This window comes from Alternaria triticimaculans (assembly GCF_023758025.1).
Source record: "Alternaria triticimaculans strain BMP 0046 chromosome Unknown scaffold_19, whole genome shotgun sequence".
Taxonomy (NCBI): Eukaryota; Fungi; Ascomycota; class Dothideomycetes; order Pleosporales; family Pleosporaceae; genus Alternaria; species Alternaria triticimaculans.
Genome location: NW_026055976.1, coordinates 407,465 through 428,762, shown reverse-complemented (window position 1 = coordinate 428,762; position 21,298 = coordinate 407,465). Strand labels below are relative to the sequence as shown.

The following is a 21,298-nucleotide window of genomic DNA, read 5'->3' as shown; positions in this document are numbered from 1 at the left end:
GACGCAAAAGCAGCTGCTCCTCCATATCCAGTCGCCGAGTTTCGTCCTGCCTACCATCCGCGTAAATCGATATCCATCACTGCATCTTGAAGCCACCCGTCATTCTTTCCCCCCGGTACAAGGCCCAGGTTATGCGGCGAACTTCTCTACGCTGAGCCGCACATGCCATGTCTGGACCGGATCATCGGCACGGGCATTACGTCGATGGCAGATGCGGAACGCGAAAGCGCTGTGGAGAAATGCATCTTGTGTTGACGGAAAGTGGAAAGTGTGGGGAACGCGCGGAGTCGCGTCGCGTCCAGGCACAAAAGGCCGAGTTGAGCGAATGGGGAAAATCTCCTCTTTCGATCGGGTAGGGCGAAATTACTCCGCGCAAAAAGGCCGGTTTGCGATGGGAGGTCGTTCACTAATTATGGGGTAATGATGCGAGGATTTCGCGTTGTGGAGACGGATGGCGGATGATGGGGGAGGCTGGGGCCGTGGTGCGTGGGTGAAAGAAAGAGAGGGTTAGCGATAGTTCACATGCTTGAGGCTGGAATACCGCCGTGCTTCCCCGCATACGTCACTTGTTTACCAACACCAAAATGAGTGCTGAGAGGGAAAGATAGGACCGGATTTCTGTTGTCCGTCAAACAAAATCGAGATCGCAACTGCATCGCTCTATTGCTACATCATTCTACACCTATGAACACCAACTTTTACTGACTACTTCAGAGATTCGACTTCTCTTCCTCACCAGTCTCAAGTACAACCTTGATGACCAGCTTGCCGCTATCGTCTTTCGTCTTTCCGGCCATCTCGAATGCCTCGACTGCTGACTCTAAGCCCTTGTAGGTGTGTGTTACCAACTTGGCAAAGGCAGGGTAGTCATCGCCTGTCTTTGACACGACTTCGATACCAGTGGGGTACGTGTTCGCATATCTGAACACACCAAGGATATCGACCTCGCGGAGTGCAGCTGCGGAGATTGGTAGTGTTTGAATGGGCGTGCCCATGCCGATGAGCAGAACCTTGCCACCTGGTCGTGTTGCCTGGAGCTGTTAATATTCTGTCCACTCAACTACGTCGGGCGAACTTACATATATCGATGCTTGAACACATGACGGTACGCCAGTGCACTCGAATACGGCATCTACCTCACCAAGCTCACCACCACTCTCCTTGGACAGCTTTCCGACCTCGGCAGCTACCTCCTTCGCGATGTCCAGCTGTTCTTCTATTGTGCTTCCACGCTTCATAGGCACTGTGTAGCTGTGGTGCGCAAACTTATTGTCGACGGCGAATTGCACTCGCCCAGCGTCAATGTCTGCTATCACTACGGTGCCAGCACCTGATATCTTCGCCATGGCTGCCACAAGTAGGCCTACAGCTCCGGCTCCAAAAACCAAAATGGTTGAACCCGGTGCTAGTTGTGCGCGTTTCGATGCTTGGATGGCGACGCTGAGAGGCTCGAGGAGGGCTCCTAGATCCAGCGACATATCCTCTGGTAGCCTGTTCATCGTTAGCACTATCAACAATCACGTTGGAAACGTGACTCACTTATGACACCAAGCAGCCGGGTGGTTGATCCGATCTTGTAGCGTACCCTGAGCATGCGGAAACGCCTTTGCACTACTCCGGAACTTCATGCCTTTGCAGATGTTATAGCGCCCCTCTTTACACCTCTCACAGTTCTCGCACGGCTGCCCAACTTCCAGCGCGACCTTATCTCCGACTTTGAAACCCGACACCTCTGAACCTACGTCTACAACCACACCAGCCGATTCGTGGCCCAGCGACATGGGCTCGCGCACGATGATGTCGCCATTGCGGTAGTGGCGGTAGTAGTGAAGATCTGAACCGCAGAGACCGGTGCTGCGGACGCTGATTTGAAGCTCTGTTGGGGACGGTGGGAAGAGAGTGCGGTTTTCCTGGCTTCATGTTAGTGTCTGCAGGTCGAGGGGACTTCTATGTGTGGCATACAATTCTCAGATCTTTTGCTCCATGGAGTACTGAGGCGCGGATGTTTCTCGCGCCCTGCTCAACGTCTGGTTTGCTCTCTGAAGACATGTTGTCGTGGTTCGTAGTGCACTCGGAAGTATGGATGTACAAGTGAAGCTTAACACGCGTGGTATAGTAACGTTCAGCTCAACGGCAATGCAAGGTTGAAGCTGTGAAGTGAGGGAGAAGGTTGCTGGAGCATCAGTTCATCTCGCAAGGCATGGGAAGCTATCACGCGCCAGACACTCGGCGCGCCTTGCCTCATAGTACAGCAACAGATGGAGACAAATTCCACCTTCGGCGTTTGAAATGGCGGGACATCAGATGCCGACGCTTCGTTTGGGGTGGTGGGGTTGGCTTTCCGAGGCAGTTCCGAGCTGCCCCAACATTGCGCTGCAAGGAAAAGCCGTCGACTTCTGCCGCAGGCTTCCAAACTTCTTGGTTGCCTTTTGCTAGATTCCTGAAGTTGTTTGTTCAAGTTGCTTGTCTTTTTAGACCACCAAATAACCTTTTGCTCGTTATCTCAGCTCTAATTCCTCTCCGACAGCATTCCGAACCGCGCCTACCAACACAGCAACATGGCATCCGTACAGCAGCTCTTCTCGCTCGAGGGCCAAACCGCCCTCGTAACAGGCGGAACACGAGGCATTGGCCAATCCATGGCTCTCGCGCTCGCAGAAGCAGGAGCAGACATCCTCCTCGTCCAAGTACGCCCTCTCCCCTCTCTCCCCATCCCCTCCACCCACTAACAACCATCCCCCCAGCGCGACACCAGCAACCAAACCACAAAACAAGCGATCGAATCCCTCGGCCGCAAAGCCACAATCTACACCGCAGACCTCTCCTCCAAGACCTCCATCACCGCCCTGATCCCCACCATCCTAGCCGACTTTCCCAGAATCCACATCCTGTTAAACTGCGGCGGCATCCAAAAGCGGCATCCCGCGCACCAATTCCCCGACGAAGACTGGGACGCCGTCCTGCAAGTAAACCTGACCTCCGTCTTCCAACTCTGCCGCGACGTAGGCGCACACATGCTATCTCAGCCCGCGGACCTGCCCTTAGGCCGCCGCGGAAGCATCATAAACGTTGCGTCCCTGCTAACCTTCCAGGGTGGTATTACGGTGCCGGCGTATGCGGCGAGTAAAGGGGGTGTGGGACAGTTGACTAAGGCGCTGTCGAATGAGTGGGCGGGTAAGGGGGTTAGTGTTAATGCGATTGCGCCGGGGTATATTGCGACGGATATGAATGAGGCGTTGATTAAGGATGAGAAGAGGGCGGAGAGTATTCTGAGTCGCATTCCGGCGGGGAGGTGGGGGAGCCCGGAGGATTTTAAGGGCGCGGTGGTGTTTTTGGGGAGCGCGGCGAGTGCGTATGTTAGTGGGGAGGTGCTTACTGTTGATGGGGGGTGGATGGGTAGGTAGGTTGGTAGATAGGTTGGTGGGAGTGGATGGATGGACAGGTTTTAATGGCACGTTTTTCTTGAGCAACTTGCATGAACAAGCAACATAGTTTTGGATCAAGGGATTTGTTGTCTTGACTTCTCATCTCATCACACGAACCGTCTCAAGGCATTGTGATTCCCTAGTTCTCTGAAGCACTGAGTTTGAGTGAGACATCTTCAGCGAATTCCAATGTCTTGTTGGGTATAGATTTTTGTTCCTATCCTACATGCACAACCTACAACTTGCTTGCCCCGAGCAGTCAAGGTCCGCTGAGATCCATGCCCTCGGGCTTATCCGGGAACCCAGCGTTGACGCCAAACGGCGGGTATACATAGCGGGTAATGCCCTTCTCCTTGTGAATCTTCTCCAGCTTCTGCATGTCCTCGTCATCAAGGGAGATGAGCTTCTTGTTCTCGTCGATGCGGGATGGGGTGACGGACTTTGCGAGGACGGAGGAGTTGCGGGCGACTTTGTGATGAGTTAGTAACGTGGGTTTGAGGAGTTGGGTGGGTGAGACTTACGGTGGTAGCTCAGTAGTACAACGGCAGGGCCGACGCTGTGCTTCTTTGCGACTTCGTTGACGCCCTCGTCCTTGAAGAGTGGTGAGCCTGTGCTTCCGAGCGGACTGTAGGCTGTGATGTGGATGCCCTTCTCCTTGCAGAAGTCGACGACTTCTTGTTGTGGGCATAGTGGGTGGTTCTCGATCTGGTTGACAGCGGGGACGATGGTAGCGATTTTCAGGAGCTTCTCCATGTACTTGACGGAGTAGTTGGCGACACCGATGGCCTTGACCTTGTCAGGGTGTGATTGGATCAACTTCTCGAGGTTCTTCCATGTGTCTTGGTGGGTGATGGAGGTGTCAATGTCTCGCGAGCCGTCCTCGTGCTTGGGGAAGAGGGGGTGGTTTCCTGCGCGTTTGTTAGCTGTGTTTTCGTCTTGTTTGAAGACATTAGATTTACCCTTGGGGTTCATGGGAACAGGCCAGTGCATGAGGTAGAGATCGACATAAGGTGTCTTGAGCATGTCCAAGCTCTTTTGCAGACCCTCCTCAGCGCGAGTGTGGAATGTGCACCAGAGCTTGCTGGTAATGAACAAGTCCTCTCTCTTCACGATTCCGCGCGAGATAACATCCTGAAGCGCCTCGCCGACTTCATCCTCGTTTTGGTAGCAGAAGGCGCAGTCAATGTGTCTGTAACCACTTTCAATGGCGTGGACGACAGCTTTCTTCACCTCACCAGGCGCAGACTGCCACGTTCCCAAACCCAGGGCGGGGATGGTCGCGCCAGTGTTGAGAGGGATAGCGGTATTCATCTCGGGCTGTGGGTTGAGGATACTCTTGGGTGTACTCTTGAGCATAAACTTGGAGAGGGCGGGATTCATCGCGACTCCGGCTTTACTTGGGTATTAGTAGCAGTGGGGTGTTGCTGGCCAGGCCAGGGGCAGGCTTGCTCGCATTGCTTGGAAGCTTCCATATTGTGGCTGAATGTTACGCTTCCGGCATGGCTCAGGACATAAGTCAACCGTGATTGACTCTATAATTCATTCCGAGGACCGATGCTGCCCCGCCATGCGTCCCCCGCCGGCGTAGCTTCGGTCCGGGGAGGCTTCTGATACGCGCTCGACGCGCTTCAGCCTCACGCGAAATTTTCGCAGGAGACGACGCCCAGGAAAGCCAACGTGTTCGTGGGGTTGGTCGGGGAAGGTGGCACCGAGCGTCACGTGCTTGGAGGGGCTGGAGTTGGAGCCAGCTGGGGCGTCATAGTGCAGCACGTTTTCCGGGCTACTGCAGCCTTCCGAGTGTTCACGACGAGGTGAAAAATCCATCGGCTGTTGGGGCGGCGAGAATTGCCGTTCCGAGACACGAGCGGCGAAAGTTGCACCCTTCAACCCCATAGAGACGCGCACGATGCATGCCCACCGAACCACGGCAGATCTAACGCAACTAACCAACCACTACGGGCGGAATGCCAAACTGGACCCTTAGCCGCCTTTCCAGAACCCCAGATCTCGCTCCGATTGCTCAACGGCAGATTCCCAAAACGGGGAGAATTGCCTCATGGTGCAGACTTATCTTTGTTCGAGCCTACGACGGCCCTACGTAGTGCGGAGTGACCTCCACGAGTGGATCTCAAAGATGGAGACGATGAGAAATCTGACTCCAGGAATTCAGGCTGGGCTTACTTCGGAAGTGATGATGTTTGCTAGTTCTGGCAATACCATGCTGCGTCGTGTCGAGGTACGGAAAGGATAAGTACTCCTCTCGTCTTGTCGGTATTCAGACATCTATCACATAACTTCAATCTTCATCTACCTCTTCAAACATCATATCATAGCCTAGCGCTTCGTTGTACTTTGCATACTTCTAAGATACCCCTCTTCGTTATCAACTACCTTTCACACCATGGCACCCGGCGCCATCTTCGAGACGCCCAACGTGGCCGAGAACTTCAACGACCACCGCGATGGTCTTGCCCTCGAGGCGACTTCCGACGCCATCGACGACGTCAACGTGCTCAAGGCCGCCATGAAGGTCAAGAACGGCACCGCAACCCAAAAGGAAAAGGACATCTACGAGCAATCCGAGTTCGATGCCGAGAAGGACAAGACCCAATTCCGCCAATATGAAGAAGCATGCGACCGCGTCAAGAACTTCTACCGCGAGCAACACGAGAAGCAAACCGTCGCCTACAACCTCAAAGCGCGCAACGCCTTCCACAGCAAGACACGCGCCGAGATGACCATCTGGGAAGCCATGGAGAAGCTCAACACGCTCATCGACGAATCCGACCCAGACACCTCGCTCTCGCAAATCGAGCACCTCCTCCAATCCGCCGAAGCCATCCGCCGCGACGGCAAGCCACGCTGGTTCCAGCTCGTGGGCCTGATCCACGACCTAGGCAAGCTCCTCTTCTTCTTCGACGCGCAGGGCCAATGGGACGTAGTCGGCGACACATTCCCCGTCGGCTGCGCCTACTCCCCCAAGATCATCTACCCGGACACCTTCAAGAACAACCCAGACTACAAGGACGACATCTACAGCACCGAGCACGGCATCTACACGCCGGGCTGCGGTATGGACAATGTCATGTTGAGCTGGGGCCACGACGAGTACCTCTACCATATCATGAAGGAGCAGAGCAGTATCCCTGATGAGGGCCTCGCGATGATCAGGTATCACTCTTTCTACCCGTGGCACACGGGTGGTGCGTACAAGTGGATGATGAACGGCAAGGATGAGCGCATGCTGGATGCTGTTAAGGCGTTCAACCCGTATGATCTCTACAGCAAGAGCGACGAGGTGCCCAAAGTTGAGGACCTGAAGGAGTACTACTTGGATATCATTGATGAGTTCATCGGCAAGGACAAGAAGTTGAAGTGGTAGACTGGTGAATGGTCTGCTGGGTTAACGAGTCTCCTTTGTTCTGGGCGTTTGGGTATATAGATGACGCGGAGTGCCGAACAGGCCCGCGATGCAATTCAGTTCTTTTTTGGTCTCATCAAATCGGATCAATACTCACTTTCTTGATAACGTGTCGCTTGAATCCGTGAGACTCTCACCGTACACCACCATCGTTCCTACATTACTACACCTGCCAGTTCCAATCCTCAGATGTCCACCTGAGCCACACTCCATCATGCTAGCCACTACGATTGCAGAGCTAACATGAAGTCTTCCTCTTTGCCTCGCATCCTTCGCATAGGTCACTTGCAGCCAGAAGCTCGTCGGCTGAGTGAAATCTACGAACAGTGGGGCAAAGGTTGCACTGTCTCTGCCAGACCTCGCCTGCGGTTGAACATGTTCCCAGATCCATCTGTCCGCCCATCGCTGGCGATGGATTGATCGGAGTGCCAGAGACACTTATCAAGCTGGTTGGCTCAGCCGCCTGTTCACTAGCTGGCTCCTTCCGAACGCTAGGCAAGCGCGAATGTGACAAAGCTGCTGACTTTCCCGATAGACTGGATAGGGAGTTAGCGGAAACTTCACCACCGGATAAGCCGTGACCTGTAGGCGTTGCTGGCCTCCCATCGACTGGCTCGTCATCGTCGATAGGATGTGAGGTACCGGCCGTCAATGATTGCTTTGGTGCATCACCCAACGATAAGGGCCTGATCAGACCAAGAGCATAATCGCTAACACGTAGTTCTTCCAGACTTGGTGGGTTGGAACCGTATAATTGTTGGGCAGTGATAGTCATGAAGCGCTCTGGTGTACCTCCACGGGGATCTAGGATGTTCCGATAGCTACGATCGTGAATATCGCGAACATCATCCTTATTCTCGAACTTGCGTCTGGAGGGTTGGCGGGACTCCTTCTGCTCGTAGGAACGGGATTGGTGTGTGCTACGGAATGAGCTGAATATTGTTTGGGGTGGTCGAAAGAGGTACTCGCTTTGCGAGTCCTGCGTAGAGTCTGGTTTGAGATCACCGCTTCCGAGCTGAGTGCCTGTCGTGGAGTCTTCGTTAACATGCGAGATCGAAGGCTTCTGTTCCTGTGCAGATTCCGAATCATCACCTGTGGACCCCGTTGCTTGGACTTTAGTAGTAACTAATCCGACTGCGAGCCCTTCTAGCTTCTTCTCAACAAGGTGCACATCGGCAGTTGCATCTTTCTCGGGCTCAGAAATGACGGCGTCCACAAGCGTTGGCGTTGACGCGTCTAGTAGCGACTCCGTCTTTGCGTCATTCTTCTCGGTTTCGGTCGACATGATTGTATCTCTAGTAGTGAGTTGCTGTGCGGTCCGCACAGAACAGGCCTTAGATTGGGAGTAGAAGTAGTTGAGATTCGTGTCCCGAAGCAATGCTTGTTAGTGGGGTATAGTCGGGTGATGGAATGTTTGTACCTATGAACGCTTCGTTTCTTTCATTCCCCAACGTAGGTGGCCAAGTCTAGCGAGAGGGTAATGTCCCTCGTACTACGCTTTCGCTGCGCAGTAATAAACCTGTCTTAAGACATCTTACTATTTGTGCTAACAAATTAACAGAGTTTGTCCTCTTAACGCTGCCTGATGTTCGTCGTTAAGGTACACTGCTACCAACACAGAGGCTCTTGAACAAATGAATCGCCAATGAACAAAACCTTGGGTCTGGCGCATTCGCAACGCCTAGATGTAGAGCTGTGAAATGACCAAAAGAAGTGAGCACAGTAGAGCATGCTTCGTCACGAGAGAAAACCTGAGGTAGACAGTTCTAGGGCGGGACTATTGAGCGCAGCTCCCATGAGGCAGGAACCAGGTATCCAGGCAACGACAAAGCTCCGACCAACGCAGCTATCCATCGCCCCAAACCAAAGACATATATAGAATTCGATCCTAGAACACCAATTACACATTAAATTTGCAATAATACTATTGCACGTCCATGCGCAATGCTGCGTACGTGCCCACCGGAAGCCCGCGGCCCCTCCCACCGCCCATGCCCAGCCAGCCACCTCACGCACCATCCCTCCCACCAGCCTACCCATCCCACCACCACCGTCATCCCCATCTTCCGCGGACCTCAACCCAGTACCCGCATCCACACCCGCCTATGTATGCACTGACACCGTTCCGCACCGTTCTGCACCGTTGTCGTAAACAGCGTAAACACATGGTCCCTGCTCTACATCCGCTTCGTGCCTTACCCGTTAGTCCCCACAACACCACTCCTGATCACCCCAATCTGATACACACGATCTGCACCCGGCCGGTATATACGCGTCAGCAGTTCCCACCAAAAAAGAAGTAGCTGCTGGTATTGGTATGGTAAGCACGACAGACGCACAAACCACTCATATATGGGGCCGCGGAGCGTGTGGGAGAAGAAATGCGCCCCCACAGGGCTGAGGCTGATGCTGATGATCTGCTGGGGCGGAAAAGGATAAAAGTGGAGGTTGAGGCTGGAGGTTAAGTTGACTTCATGTCTTGAGTTGCGCGATTGACTTAACTTGTCGACTCGTTTACTTGCCATTGTGGTCATGGCGTGACTTGCGCCAATTGCTGCTGTGACAGTGTGCCACGTATGCTTGGCGTGAGCTGTGTAGCTCAACACGGTGTGGGTTTGGGCAACGTGTTCATGGCGAGTGCTTCACGGCAGGACAGAGTTGGCTACACAGTTGTCCCGGGGGCGGTGACACGAGGGCAAACAGGACAAAGATCAGTAAGTGTCAACACAGTCAAGGTGGAAAGAGTAATGTCGTGAGAGATTATCATTGAGTTACTATCTACAGGAGCCAATGCTAATGGCCCATCCATTTCCCATGTCGGGGTATCAATCACAGTCATAAAAGACTGCCCAGGCACAATGAATCCGTCATTATCATTATGCCTTCGCGTGAGTGTTCGTTAGGAAAGAAGAGAAAGCTGCGCCATGCATCCACGTATCCAAAGCCCGCCTCGCATTACCGACCCGATGCTACCAGTCATTATACACATTACTCCATCGAGCGAGGACCTTGGTTGTGACGTGAAGGTGAGACGCTTAGAGGAGGAGCCATGCGGCGATACCGGCACCAGCGAGGATGGGCATGCCAGTGGCCTTGGCAGCGGCGCCATCAACGACGGAGGAGGCAGCGGAGCCAGCAGCGTCGGTGGCAGAGGCAAGGGCAGAGCCAGCGGAGTCGGTAGCGGACGAAGCAGCGCTGCCGGCGGACTCGGTGATGGAAGCAAGCTCGGAGGCAATGCTTGAGCTGGCGGAAGCGAGAGCACCGCTAGCAGAGCTGATAGCAGAGCTAACCTCAGAGGCGAGGGAAGAGGTGACGCTCTCGAGGCCAGAGGCGGCGCTGGAGGCAGCGCTGGAAGCCTCGCTGACGACGGAGGTGATGACGGAGGTGACAGCTGAGCCATCAGACTGGACAGCGGTGGCACTAGCGACGGCTGAGGTCAAGATGGGAAGAGCAGCGGGGGTACCAGAGCCAGTGGCAGCGACACCAGCGCAGCGAGCGTAGGCCCACTGAACGGCGGAAGCAGACTGGTCGGCGTCGCAGGCCTGGCGGGTGCAGTCGCGGATACCGTAAGCCCAGTTGGACTGGGTGCAGAAGCAGCTGATGTCGGAGCTCTCGCACTGGAACTCGGTCTGGGCAATGGTGGCCATGTTGTTGATGCACAGGTTCTAAGCGACGGTTAGCATTGGCCGGGATAGTCAATGGCAGTGGGGACACTTACGGCGCATTCACCGCTGGGCATGGGCATGTCCTGGGCAAGAGCAGCACCGGCGAAGGTGGCAGCGAGAACGGCGTAAGACCTCATCTTGACTGTGGGTGGGAGAGAGAGTTTTTGGTGAAGAGGATATTGAAGTAGGATACTAGGTATCGAAGTGAGGGTGAGTCAAGGTGAGTTGAGAGGTGCTGAGGTTGAGGATGCTGGATGAGGAATTGGAAGAGAGGGCAGCTCGAGCGGGTTTATATCGTAAGAACACAAACAGTCGGGGCTGGGCCGTGGCTGGTTAGTGAAGTTGCGCGCAAACAGGAGGCTGCAACGGGCTGGGTGACGGGTTGGCGCGTCAGTAGCGGAACTAGCGCGAGCAGGGAGCAGCAGCCAAGCCCAGGCACAGAGACTCCACGATCGCCGCCAGAGCAGGGAAACTCGGAATGCACGACCGGTCCCCTGCGCGCCCATTGGCCAATGCGTCCAGCGCTCCTACCTTATGATGTAGCCACGCCAACCACACCCCAGGGCCGATATCCGAAGCTGCATGTACAACTCACATGTCGAACCAGCTTTCTCGTCGCGACTCGCTCGACTGTGGTATCCGCTCCGTCACCTTCGTCATGCCTTCCAGCTCCACAGTCACGCTTTCACACAGCATCCTGCCCGAACTCGACCGCCGCTGCGCACAATCGGCCTTCGCGCTGGTGTGACGGGCTACCAAATTAATCAAATCTTGTGTGCATTCAAGCACTACCAGTCGTCGTGACGTCGAGATAGCGGCTGCCGCTTGGTGCTTACCCGCCCTTTCATTTCCGTTTCACAAAGCTACCAAGAACCCACGAATCTCGCTTCCCCACGAGTGCAGGGGGGCTGGATGAGATCCAGGCCCATAGATCGCTCTTCACCGGGCCAACAGCTGCCAATCACCCACCCACCCTACGGCAAATACCACCTGTGGCGCATGTCGCAGTCTATCAAGCCGCAGCATCAAGCCGCAAGAGTAATCCGCGCCTCTGCATCGCCCTCCAGCTTCGGCGCCGACCCGTCTCTGTCCCCTTCGCCCGCCTCCTGCTGCTCGGCCAGATGCTTCTCTTCAGCTGAGGTGATGCAGTGCGTGTTCGCGCCTACCAAACAGCGGTCAGCTCTGTGCGTTTGACTCGGGGAAGACGACAAAAGGAATAATTAAGCTCACCCAACTTATTGATCGTCTCCATCCACTCATCGTAGGGGTCCGAGTCGAAAACTATGCCGCCCTGCAGCCAATCATTAGTCTCGTGTCTTGCAGCTAAAGCAGGGAATTCGTTAAACTTACCCCTGCTTGGAGATACGCGATGCCATCTTTGACAAGCATGGTTCTTAGCGCAATGCATGTCTGCAAAAATCAGCCTCCTGTCAACCTGGAACAAGGCAAGACTACTCACGTCCATGGCACCTTCAATCTCCTTGTCGCCATCAATACTGCCGTAGCCAAAGTATCCCACCGCGCCAGCATATACACCGCGTTTTTCCCGCTCCAGCTCAGCAATGAGCTCCATAGCACGCACCTTGGGCGCACCGCTCACCGTGCCTGTTGCCGGTTAGCGACATTTCCAACTTTTTCAACGCGCTACCTACCAGCTGGGAAGATGGAGCGGAACGCGTCGAATCGTGTCTTGCCAGGTCGCAGCACCCCGGACACCTCCGAGACCAGGTGCTGCACGTGGGAAAACTGGTTTTGATTGCAGTTAGCATAGCCCTCAGTTTGATATCATAGCGCTCGCTTGATATCATCGCACGGTAGCTCATCGCATGATCCACGGTAATCACGGTTCGGACGGCTCACCTTTTGGACAACCATTAGCTTGTCAACTCGTGTCGAAAGTGGGTCGCACACGCGATTGACGTCATTGCGAGCCAAGTCGACCAACATAACCTGTACAGCACAATGTAAGCTTCCAACGTCGCTGCATGCACTTTGATGTCAGGCAACCCACATGTTCGGCCCGGTCCTTGAGCGAGTTGGACAATTCGTCTGCGAGTGCTGCATCTTCTTGCAGTGTCTTGCCCCGCTTCACTGTGCCGGCAATGGGGTGCGTGATGATGCGACCCTGCTCCTCTTTTACCAGCAGCTCGGGACTTGCCCCCACTATCTGAAAATCGTCACAGTCGACGAAGAAGAGGTACGGCGAGGGGTTGACGTTGCGGAGGTTCCGGTACACGTTGAAGGGGTGCAATGATGTCGGTCTTGCAAACCGTTGCGAAGGTACTGCCTGAATGATGTCGCCGACACCAATGTGCTTCTTCAATGTCTTGACGTGGTTCTCGTACCCCTCCTGGCCAATGTTCGATGTGTACTGATGGCCTAGCTGTATAGGCCCTTGTTCCGGTAGCGGGATGTCCTTGTCCTTGAGTATCGTCATATACCTCTTTAGTGTACTCTTCGCTTCCTCGTACGCTTGTTCTAGGTCGTCCATGCTGTCTGGGACCTTGACGTACGTTATGACCTTTACGACCTGCGCGAAATGGTCCAGAGCCACCAGGGTATCGAAGAGCATGAAGAAGCTCTCTGGTACACCCAGCACATCCTTCATGTCATCTCGCCGTGTCTTGGGCTCGAAGTACTTGACGCAATCATAGCCAACATATCCCACCGCGCCGCCGGTCATAGGAGGTAGTTGTATCGAGGGTACGGTCGCGACGCGGCTCTTCGCGAGTTCCTTCTCGAGGAGGGGTAGTGGATCGGTTTCTTCGCCATGGCCCGGGCCGGTCTTGATGACTTTGCGAGGGTCTGAAGCTTGTCAGCTGTGTATGCCGGAAGTTTGTTCAAGTACCGACCTGCGCCAATGAAGCTATACCGTCCAATGGTTTCGGTTGTCGCAGCACTCTCGAATAGGAAGGATAGTCTTGACTTGGATCTGACCCCCACGATTAGCATGTGCGCAATCGATCCAACTCCGCCCTCTTTTGACAGTCGTTTCTGACAGCATTTCTTCGACACGACACAACCCCTCCAGTCCACTTGCGCATGAAATGAGTCACACTCACTTTGCGGATATCTTCAGGTATATGCTTGACGGGGTCAAGAACTCGGCGGGTATCGAGGAGAAGACGGGCACGAGGTTTGGTGGGTTGGGCGACTTGACTGCTGCAGCCAATACCTCTCGAATGGTGTCAAGCGATGGCTGAACGCCTAGCTAAGTGGTCATGCGCTCAGTTCTGTAGCCAGCCGTGTGTGGAGTCATGGACATACCTGTGACGCCATCTTTGTATAGAGTGAGATATGTGTCTATAAAGCGTCTGATAAGCGGTGAAAACAGAAGAACCTGTGAAATACAGTCCTCGTTATGTGTATTGAAGCCAGAATTGATGATTCTCGGGCCAATCGGAGGGGCCACAAAATGTTATCGATAGCGAATTCCTTGGCGCACTAGATCTCCGCAGGCCTCGGCGATGCACGCACGTCACAGGCGGTGACCAGCCTTCTCCCGTCTGCCGCGCTTACGCAGGTGTCCGCTCTCTTCAACACCAGAGCGCATCGCAGTTGGAGCTGTATTCCTACCCTTGAGAGCCTTTGGACTGCACGCGCATTGTTTTGGAAGCCAAGAGGAGGATGTGGCCATCGCGCGGCCACGAAAGCGCAATGGACATTCCTCGCACCCTAGACCGGCCATGGACCCCTCCGGAACTCGAAGACAAGGCAGACTACTTCAACATCTACGGTACTTCTCCTCCACGATATCCTATCGCGACCGAACAGCGCTGGCTGAAAGAGGCCAGTCGGTCGCCTGACCATCCTTCTTGGGTCACAGATAGCTTCGGGTTGAACACACCTGCGACAGGACCGCGACCGAAACCCAGCTCACGACTTACCGAACCAGCGCCATACACACCTACGCGACCATATTATGACGATTCATCGCATTCGCGTACTGAAGGCGAACCGCGCTATCCCTACACTCCTGATAGTTCACGCATACTACGTCGAAACAATACCGAACTCCCCGCCTCACCGACACCATGGGACGACGACTCGGAGACATCCTCATCGCCCGTACAGAACGCGCTCTCATCCTGCATAGCGCACTTCGAGAACCTCATCCAGACACACCACCCCGACGAAGAGCAAATGGAGTACATCGTCGGACAATTCGAAGCCATGACCGCGCACCTCTCCTCACCCAGCGCCTCCCAAACCGAAGCGACACACGACGACAAGCCCTCCTCCGACTCCAGTCAGGAACTCGCCATCATCACACAAGCAGAGGGTGAGCAACAGCAACTTGAAGCCAAAACGTTGCACCACGAAGCTTATGTTTCGCAAGTAGGCAACTACATCGCGGGCGTGCAAAAGTACATCTACGACCTCAAGACGCGCATGGACGAGTTCAAAACACTGAACCGCATCCAAACCGACATCATCAACGATTTGCGCAAGCAGATGAGGACCGTCCGCCAATCCATGCGCGAGGAGCTGGACAAGAGCTACCATCATGACGATCTTGCGAAATCTGTCTGGTCGGATTTCGGCGCAAAGAGCGAGGCGCTACCGGAAGATGACGAGGTTCACGATAACAACGACACAGCGAAAGAGCTCGGGATGCTAGACAGCTGTATGACGCTCGTCGAGGAAGAAGACCTATCCCGAGAGATTCACGAAGAATACTCCAAGATACTACGCGATACCGTGGACACTCTCATTACCGAAGAGCCGTCATCGCCCAAGCGGAAGGTTATCACTATCATCAGATCGCCTCCCCGACGTAGCTTTTGGGGCTCCATGGGCGAGGCGCTGGATGCTGTTTCGAATCTGCTCTTGGAAGAATGATTTGAACGATTTGCGCTACGAACATTTGCCTACGACCGACACTGCATTTGACGATTATAACGACGATCTTAGAATCACGCACTTGGATGTTACATTGAGATTTACAATGATTTACGGCCGTTGTCGGAGCACATGAATGATGAAGGATGAAGAGTGGGTTTTTGCATGTGAAAGAGGAGGTGGTTGCATTTTGGATTACGAACGGTCGTGGAATGGCTTTACGCTGTATTTTGAGCATATGAGTGGCGTTGTCCTTTTTCGTTCTCTGGTTTCTTCCTTTGACGCAACAGCATTGGTACGTTCTGGATACCCATTTAACGTTGATCGGTTGGCATAGCATGACTTACTGTTTCTTTTTGTTGTTGTTTTTTCTGTAGTATACTTGGTTCACTTGCGAATCGCTACTCTTATATACTGAATCCTATGATATGATCTCATGATACTTGGATAAGTGATCCATTGCATACCCCGGTGGATATACCGCACCGTTTGCAAAAGTCTAAACTTGGCTGCAACTTCACACTACACGTCCCATCGCAGACGCCGAACAACAGCAGAATGAATGCATTGGTATCACATGGTCAATGTCCAGTCCTCTCTTAACAACCTCCTTCCCCATCCTACTCCACATAATCCAGACTTCCCTTCCCGACAGTCCCCTTCGTCGCCTCCGGCCCCTTCTGCTGGCGAAGCTTCTCCTCGAACTTGGCAAACTCCTGCAACGCAATCTCCTCCTCCTGGTCCAGCACCTGCTGCACGCCCTTGACCTCCTCGATATAATGCATCAACATGCTCTCAATCCCGTTCTTGAGCGTCACGGTACTAGAATCGCAGGTCCGGCACGCGCCCCTCAGCTTCAACATGACTTGTCCGTCGTTGAAGCCGCGGAACTCAATGTCGCCGCCGTCTTCCTGGATCGCGGGGCGGACGCGGGTATCCAGCAACTCTTTGATCATGCCGATGACTTCGTCGTCGTTTTCGTCGTAGGCCAATGAATCGGCTTCTTGGCCGCCTTGGCCTTGCTCGCCGGGCTTGGAGGCGACGGTGTTGACGATGGGTTGGCCGGACGTCATGTATTCGTTGATGAGGGCGAAGACTTCGGGCTTCACGTGCGACCAGGGCGTGGATGTGTCTTTGGTTACGGTGATGTAGTCGGCGCCGAAGAAGACGCTGGTTACGCCGTCGATGTTGAGGAGTTGCGCAGCGAGCGGGGAGGGGTGCGGTGGCGCGAGTGTGGAGCGTGGGTTCAGGTACTCGAGGAAGGGTGAGGAGATTGTTTCGGGGAGGACGCGCTGGTTGGGGTTGAACTTTAGGGCCTGGGGGAGTTAGTATGGGGTGGGGTTGGAGTAGGAGGGGGGGCGTACATCGGCGTTGGGTGTGGGCTCGGTTTGGATGAACATGGTTCGTCGCGCGACTGTCGCTGATGGGGCTGCTACTCTTTGGCTCCATGGCTGTGCTGTTGGTCTATGTTGCAGTCTCGAGGCTGTGATGGGCGATGATTGCTGGTGCAGACATCTCGTGGCGATGCGCGGTGTTGCGGAGCGTAGAGAAGGTGTCGCACGGGATAGACTGCGCATGGCCGAACGTGGGATTGTGCTTGAGGCCATCTTTTGTATAGGTGTGGATGGTATGTTTGGTGGGTAGGGTGGTGTAGTCGCAATGGCGAGGTATGTAGGTTCGTGATTGAAAGTTCGGGAACTCGGGCCAAACGAAATATGACGTTTGTCGGATTATTCAGCCACACGCTGACTGGCTCCCACTGGTCCATAGCTCCTTCTCTCCTTGTGTGTCTTACATGTCGCACAACTGATACAGAACAATTCGGAGGCATCTCAAACACCGACTTAGCCTTCTAATGGGACTGTAACCGCATGGCAAATTCTCTACTTGTGTTATTCCTTGACAGATGCGAAGCCCTTTCGCATAACGCACCCCCACTACCACTCGCCTTGGAATACGAACAGAGGTGGCCACTACTCGTGTCACATTATACAAATGTCTGAGGTTGAAGTATAACCCATTTGAGAACCTATATGCGTGTTAAGCTTTAGTAGTGTACATACAGCAAAACGCAAATGCGACACGAATTTTGGCCACCCCTGCTGATGCTCAGTCTTGTATCGGGTGCGGTGATGTATACATTCCGGCATCTGAATCACGTCTTTCGAGAGTTCCGTACGTCTCCTATCGCTTTATACAGTGTTGGCCACGAACATTGTCGGGAAAGATAAGACTTCTTTCAAGCTTCGCATGGATGATCACGTATGTTCTCGCGTCAGATTTCGATCGGTACCATTTCATTTACTTGTCTTATTCTATTGGGCGGCTCGTACGATCTCATTCTATTGGGCAGCTTGTACGATCAGGACCAACAATTCGCTAATCTGCAGTCATCTGCCCTTCTAACGCGCCACAACAGCGCACTTCTCATTGCGTACCCGGGACTTCATCCCACCCGAGTCTCTTGTGCCGTGGCGCGATACACTCAGGGAACACCTTTGTTTCCGGCACGGCATCGTCTTATTGTTGGCACAGATCAGCATGGCTGAATCCTAAATTAGACGATTCTACTTGGGTGGGTAAATGGATCTGGGGGCCAAACCTAAGCGCTATTCCGAATCTTACAATTACGCCCTGCGTAGGGCTGTGACACGGGTTGCCCACATCGGTCTGTCTTATTTAATTGAATACCTGACGAGTCCATTCGCCTTTCTTCGTCGTCCTTCTCCTTGCCGTCCTCGTCGTCTAACTTCCTTATACGTTGCGATGCGTGTGTGCCTTCTACAGCGGGTGATATTCTTCACTTTGGCAGTAGGCGTTTGGGCCGATTGCTACTCACGCGATGGTGCGTATGCATCCGTTTTTCCGAACCAAAAGTGTCTTGCCATCATAGGCCCTTCTGTCTATTGCTAACGTGCGCTTCTCATAGGCGAGACTTTCCAATCTAACAATCCGACTAGCGATGAATTAGTCTCATGTGGCAAAGGCACGAACAATTGTTGCTTATGGAGCGAAAGTTGCGGCAGCAACTTGCTGTGTACAAGATCAGGAAACATTGGCCGGCAATATTGCGCCGAGAAGAACTGGACGGGCTGTAGTGACTTGTTTCCCGGTGAGTCCATACAGTCTAAGTCTTCATACAGAACACTATTAAGAGGACTTTCTAGAACAAGATTGGCAAGGGATAGGACTGATATCATGCGGAGAGAACGTCGTGTGTTATGGGAATGATCGCTGTTGCACAGACGGGCTATCTCAACTGCGCTATGTCAACCCGCTGACAGGTAAGTCTTGCCTCTACGAAGTGCATGTGAGACACATACTTACTTCGTACCCCTAACTCTGCAGGCAAAGTAAGCGACGCACAAGACAAGGATTCCGACGCGACAAAGACGCCAATGTGGTGGAAGGTCGATAGCTCAGGTATACTAGCCAGCTTGAGTACGGCCACTGCCTCACAAGGCGTCGCAGTATCAGAAGCGACAACCTCAACCAATTCACAAAGTACACCCGCGTCCCCGGACGGTAGTGCAGCAGCCTCTACACCCACCAGCGCGCCGTCTCCAACAGCAACCAATACCACAGATCAATCCGATGTATCGTCGAGCGGTGGTATATCGGCGGGCGCAGGAGCAGGCATCGGCGTCGGCGCAACTGCTGCTATAATCATCATTGCGTTGCTCGCTTGGCTCTTCTTTCGCGAGCGCAAGAAGAGAAGAGCACTACAGGGCAAGGGTCTGGCACAAGAACCATCTAGGAACACCTCAATGCAACAGACTCAGGCGGGTGGGAAGGGCCCGAACACGGAGTACTACGCGCATGAAGCACCGTCAGATGGGCGTACTGAGTTGGAACAAGAGAGGGCGAGATACGAGATGGACGGGAGGGCGGGGCAGGAGTTGCCTTGATGTTTGGAACCATCACACGCAGTAATTGTCTTTCGCTAGCCATTTATCGCCATTACATACCTCTACAGCTACCCTTTCTTTCACATACGACCATAGGATCGTTTCCGACTTGCCGAAAGTCCTGCAGAAGCGTCTCATGAGCGTTCATGATTTGTCGGCTCAAGCTGTGCCGCAATCCTACACGACGCTACCGGGGCATGCTCGTATTAACCCAGTAGCCTACGCACTGTCATTGGCTGTGACAAGGGACGGGCCGTGGTCCTCCCCACTCAAATTCAGGAAGCGCGACGTACCTATGTATCGAAGCTCGCATGAGACGAGGCACCGAAAGCTCGAAACATGCCCTGTTATCGCCTTGTATCGCATCTTCTGATAAACAACGTCTTCCCTCATGCTTGGAATTCCTGGACATAGACCACTCCAACCTAGTCACAATGGCCACATTATCACCAACAGTTCTATTCGTTGTCAGTCTGTTGGCAATATTGTACCTCTGGCTCCGTAGACGACGAGACTCGAATTTACCTCCGGGACCGCCTCGTTTGCCCATTATCGGCAACTTACACCAGGCTCCCAAAGAAGCAGTCTGGGTTACATACCAGAGATGGGTGGAACAGTATGGTCCTCTTGTGTACCTCAATTTCGGCGGCACGAATGTGATATTGATTGGAGACCACGAGGTGGCCAAAGATCTGCTCGACAAGAAGGCAATGATCTACAGTAGTCGGCCCCGCATGGTAAGTCACAAGTCCATTCTGCCGACAGCTGTAATAGCGACCTGATATATTCCAAGGTCATGGCACAAGAGTTGACGTGCAAGAGCAAGCACATAATGTTCAAGCCATTCGATAGTGACTTTCTCTTGCACCAACGACTAGAAGCTCCTGTGCTCAGCCCGCGTGCTTCAGCCTGTTACACGGCAATCCAGGACCTAGAGAGCAAACAGCTCTTGAAGAACCTTCTTCAATCAAACGACTTCCCCAAGGAGTTTGAGCGTTTTGCGGCGAGCATCGTATATTCCATCACCTTCGGTATGCGCATCATCACCGGCGACGAATGGCAACTTCAGACCAGTCACGAGTGTCTTAAGAACTTTACTATTGCCGGTCAGGTGGGCGCGTGGATAGTCGATCTCTTCCCGTCTCTCAACCGCCTCCCAGCACCATTGACGCCATGGAAGAAAACGGCTGAGGCGTGGTACCAGATGTGGGAAAATCTCCACATGGCCAACATGCAAGACGCGCTTAAGCGCAAGGGATGGAACTGGGCCAAGGAATTCAACAAGTCAAAGGAGGCAAAAGATCTCGCTGCGACAGAGATAGCATGGGACCTTGGTATCCTGTGTGATGCTGGCGTCGAAACTACACAAGTTCAACTGCAGATTTTCATTTTGGCGTGCGTAGCCTACCCGGATTGGATTGCCGCCGCGCAAAAAGAGCTCGACGAAGTCGTCGGTACTAATCGTCTTCCTGGATTCGAAGATCTTCACAACCTGCCGTATCTTCAGGCTGTGGTAGAGGAAAACTTTAGATGGCGGCACATTGTGCCAGCTGGGATTCCGCATGCCACGACCCAGGAGGACTTTTACAAAGGCTATCTGATACCCAAGGGTTCAGTTGTAGTTCCCGTGTTCGCCGCCATGCGCCAGAACTCCCGCACATATGACTCACCAGAAGTGTTCCGGCCTGAACGATGGATCGAAAAGTCTCAGCCTGCCAACTTTGGATACGGCCGAAGAGTTTGTCCTGGACGGTTCATCGCACGGAACTCGCTAGCAATAGCGATGGCACGGCTGCTTTGGGCGTTCAATATACGCTCTAAAGATGGCGCGAGGATCAACGTATCGGAAGACATGTTTACAACGGGGTTTGTATCAGGCCCAAAACCTTTTGTTGCTGTCTTTGAGCCGAGGTCAGAGGAGCGCAAGGGTCTCGTTGAAAGAGAATTCGACCTGGTTGACAAGGAAATAGCGAATCTTCTAGACGAGGCCAGAGGGAAACAGATTGCTGCTGGACTGTCACCTCAAGGGTAGCTACC

The 21,298-nt window shown here is 53.7% G+C and overlaps 10 protein-coding genes across 10 annotated transcripts; 4 read left to right on the top strand and 6 right to left on the bottom strand.

Moving 5' to 3' along the window:
- Positions 1-710: 710 nt before the first annotated feature.
- Positions 711-2,049, bottom strand: J4E78_009280 (uncharacterized protein; the record flags this gene model as incomplete). Its single annotated transcript, XM_049369873.1, has 4 exons — positions 711-1,031; positions 1,080-1,491; positions 1,540-1,910; positions 1,963-2,049. The coding sequence occupies 4 exons, from the start codon at positions 2,047-2,049 to the stop codon at positions 711-713; spliced, it is 1,191 nt and encodes a 396-aa protein (XP_049218503.1).
- Positions 2,050-2,558: 509 nt separating this feature from the next.
- J4E78_009279 (uncharacterized protein) lies at positions 2,559-3,404 on the top strand (the record flags this gene model as incomplete). Its single annotated transcript, XM_049369872.1, has 2 exons — positions 2,559-2,687; positions 2,745-3,404. The coding sequence occupies 2 exons, from the start codon at positions 2,559-2,561 to the stop codon at positions 3,402-3,404; spliced, it is 789 nt and encodes a 262-aa protein (XP_049218502.1).
- Positions 3,405-3,684: 280 nt separating this feature from the next.
- J4E78_009278 (uncharacterized protein) lies at positions 3,685-4,805 on the bottom strand (the record flags this gene model as incomplete). Its single annotated transcript, XM_049369871.1, has 3 exons — positions 3,685-3,893; positions 3,947-4,333; positions 4,385-4,805. The coding sequence occupies 3 exons, from the start codon at positions 4,803-4,805 to the stop codon at positions 3,685-3,687; spliced, it is 1,017 nt and encodes a 338-aa protein (XP_049218501.1).
- Positions 4,806-5,826: 1,021 nt separating this feature from the next.
- On the top strand, positions 5,827-6,807 carry J4E78_009277 (uncharacterized protein; the record flags this gene model as incomplete). Its single annotated transcript, XM_049369870.1, has 1 exon — positions 5,827-6,807. The coding sequence occupies one exon, from the start codon at positions 5,827-5,829 to the stop codon at positions 6,805-6,807; it is 981 nt and encodes a 326-aa protein (XP_049218500.1).
- Positions 6,808-7,084: 277 nt separating this feature from the next.
- Positions 7,085-8,131, bottom strand: J4E78_009276 (uncharacterized protein; the record flags this gene model as incomplete). The annotated part of the gene is made up of 1 exon (XM_049369869.1): positions 7,085-8,131. One exon carries the CDS (start codon positions 8,129-8,131, stop codon positions 7,085-7,087), a length of 1,047 nt encoding a protein of 348 aa, XP_049218499.1.
- A 1,750-nt stretch (positions 8,132-9,881) lies between these two features.
- J4E78_009275 (uncharacterized protein) lies at positions 9,882-10,648 on the bottom strand (the record flags this gene model as incomplete). The annotated part of the gene is made up of 2 exons (XM_049369868.1): positions 9,882-10,511; positions 10,565-10,648. The coding sequence occupies 2 exons, from the start codon at positions 10,646-10,648 to the stop codon at positions 9,882-9,884; spliced, it is 714 nt and encodes a 237-aa protein (XP_049218498.1).
- Positions 10,649-11,536: 888 nt separating this feature from the next.
- TRP2 (anthranilate synthase component 1) lies at positions 11,537-13,790 on the bottom strand (the record flags this gene model as incomplete). Its single annotated transcript, XM_049369867.1, has 10 exons — positions 11,537-11,646; positions 11,742-11,802; positions 11,862-11,921; positions 11,971-12,116; positions 12,164-12,257; positions 12,372-12,461; positions 12,523-13,316; positions 13,364-13,443; positions 13,574-13,722; positions 13,779-13,790. 10 exons carry the CDS (start codon positions 13,788-13,790, stop codon positions 11,537-11,539), a joined length of 1,596 nt encoding a protein of 531 aa, XP_049218497.1.
- A 378-nt stretch (positions 13,791-14,168) lies between these two features.
- J4E78_009273 (uncharacterized protein) lies at positions 14,169-15,353 on the top strand (the record flags this gene model as incomplete). The annotated part of the gene is made up of 1 exon (XM_049369866.1): positions 14,169-15,353. One exon carries the CDS (start codon positions 14,169-14,171, stop codon positions 15,351-15,353), a length of 1,185 nt encoding a protein of 394 aa, XP_049218496.1.
- Positions 15,354-15,973: 620 nt separating this feature from the next.
- J4E78_009272 (uncharacterized protein) lies at positions 15,974-16,753 on the bottom strand (the record flags this gene model as incomplete). Its single annotated transcript, XM_049369865.1, has 2 exons — positions 15,974-16,669; positions 16,718-16,753. 2 exons carry the CDS (start codon positions 16,751-16,753, stop codon positions 15,974-15,976), a joined length of 732 nt encoding a protein of 243 aa, XP_049218495.1.
- A 2,942-nt stretch (positions 16,754-19,695) lies between these two features.
- J4E78_009271 (uncharacterized protein) lies at positions 19,696-21,293 on the top strand (the record flags this gene model as incomplete). The annotated part of the gene is made up of 2 exons (XM_049369864.1): positions 19,696-19,998; positions 20,055-21,293. The coding sequence occupies 2 exons, from the start codon at positions 19,696-19,698 to the stop codon at positions 21,291-21,293; spliced, it is 1,542 nt and encodes a 513-aa protein (XP_049218494.1).
- Between the last annotated feature and the right edge of the window lie 5 nt (positions 21,294-21,298).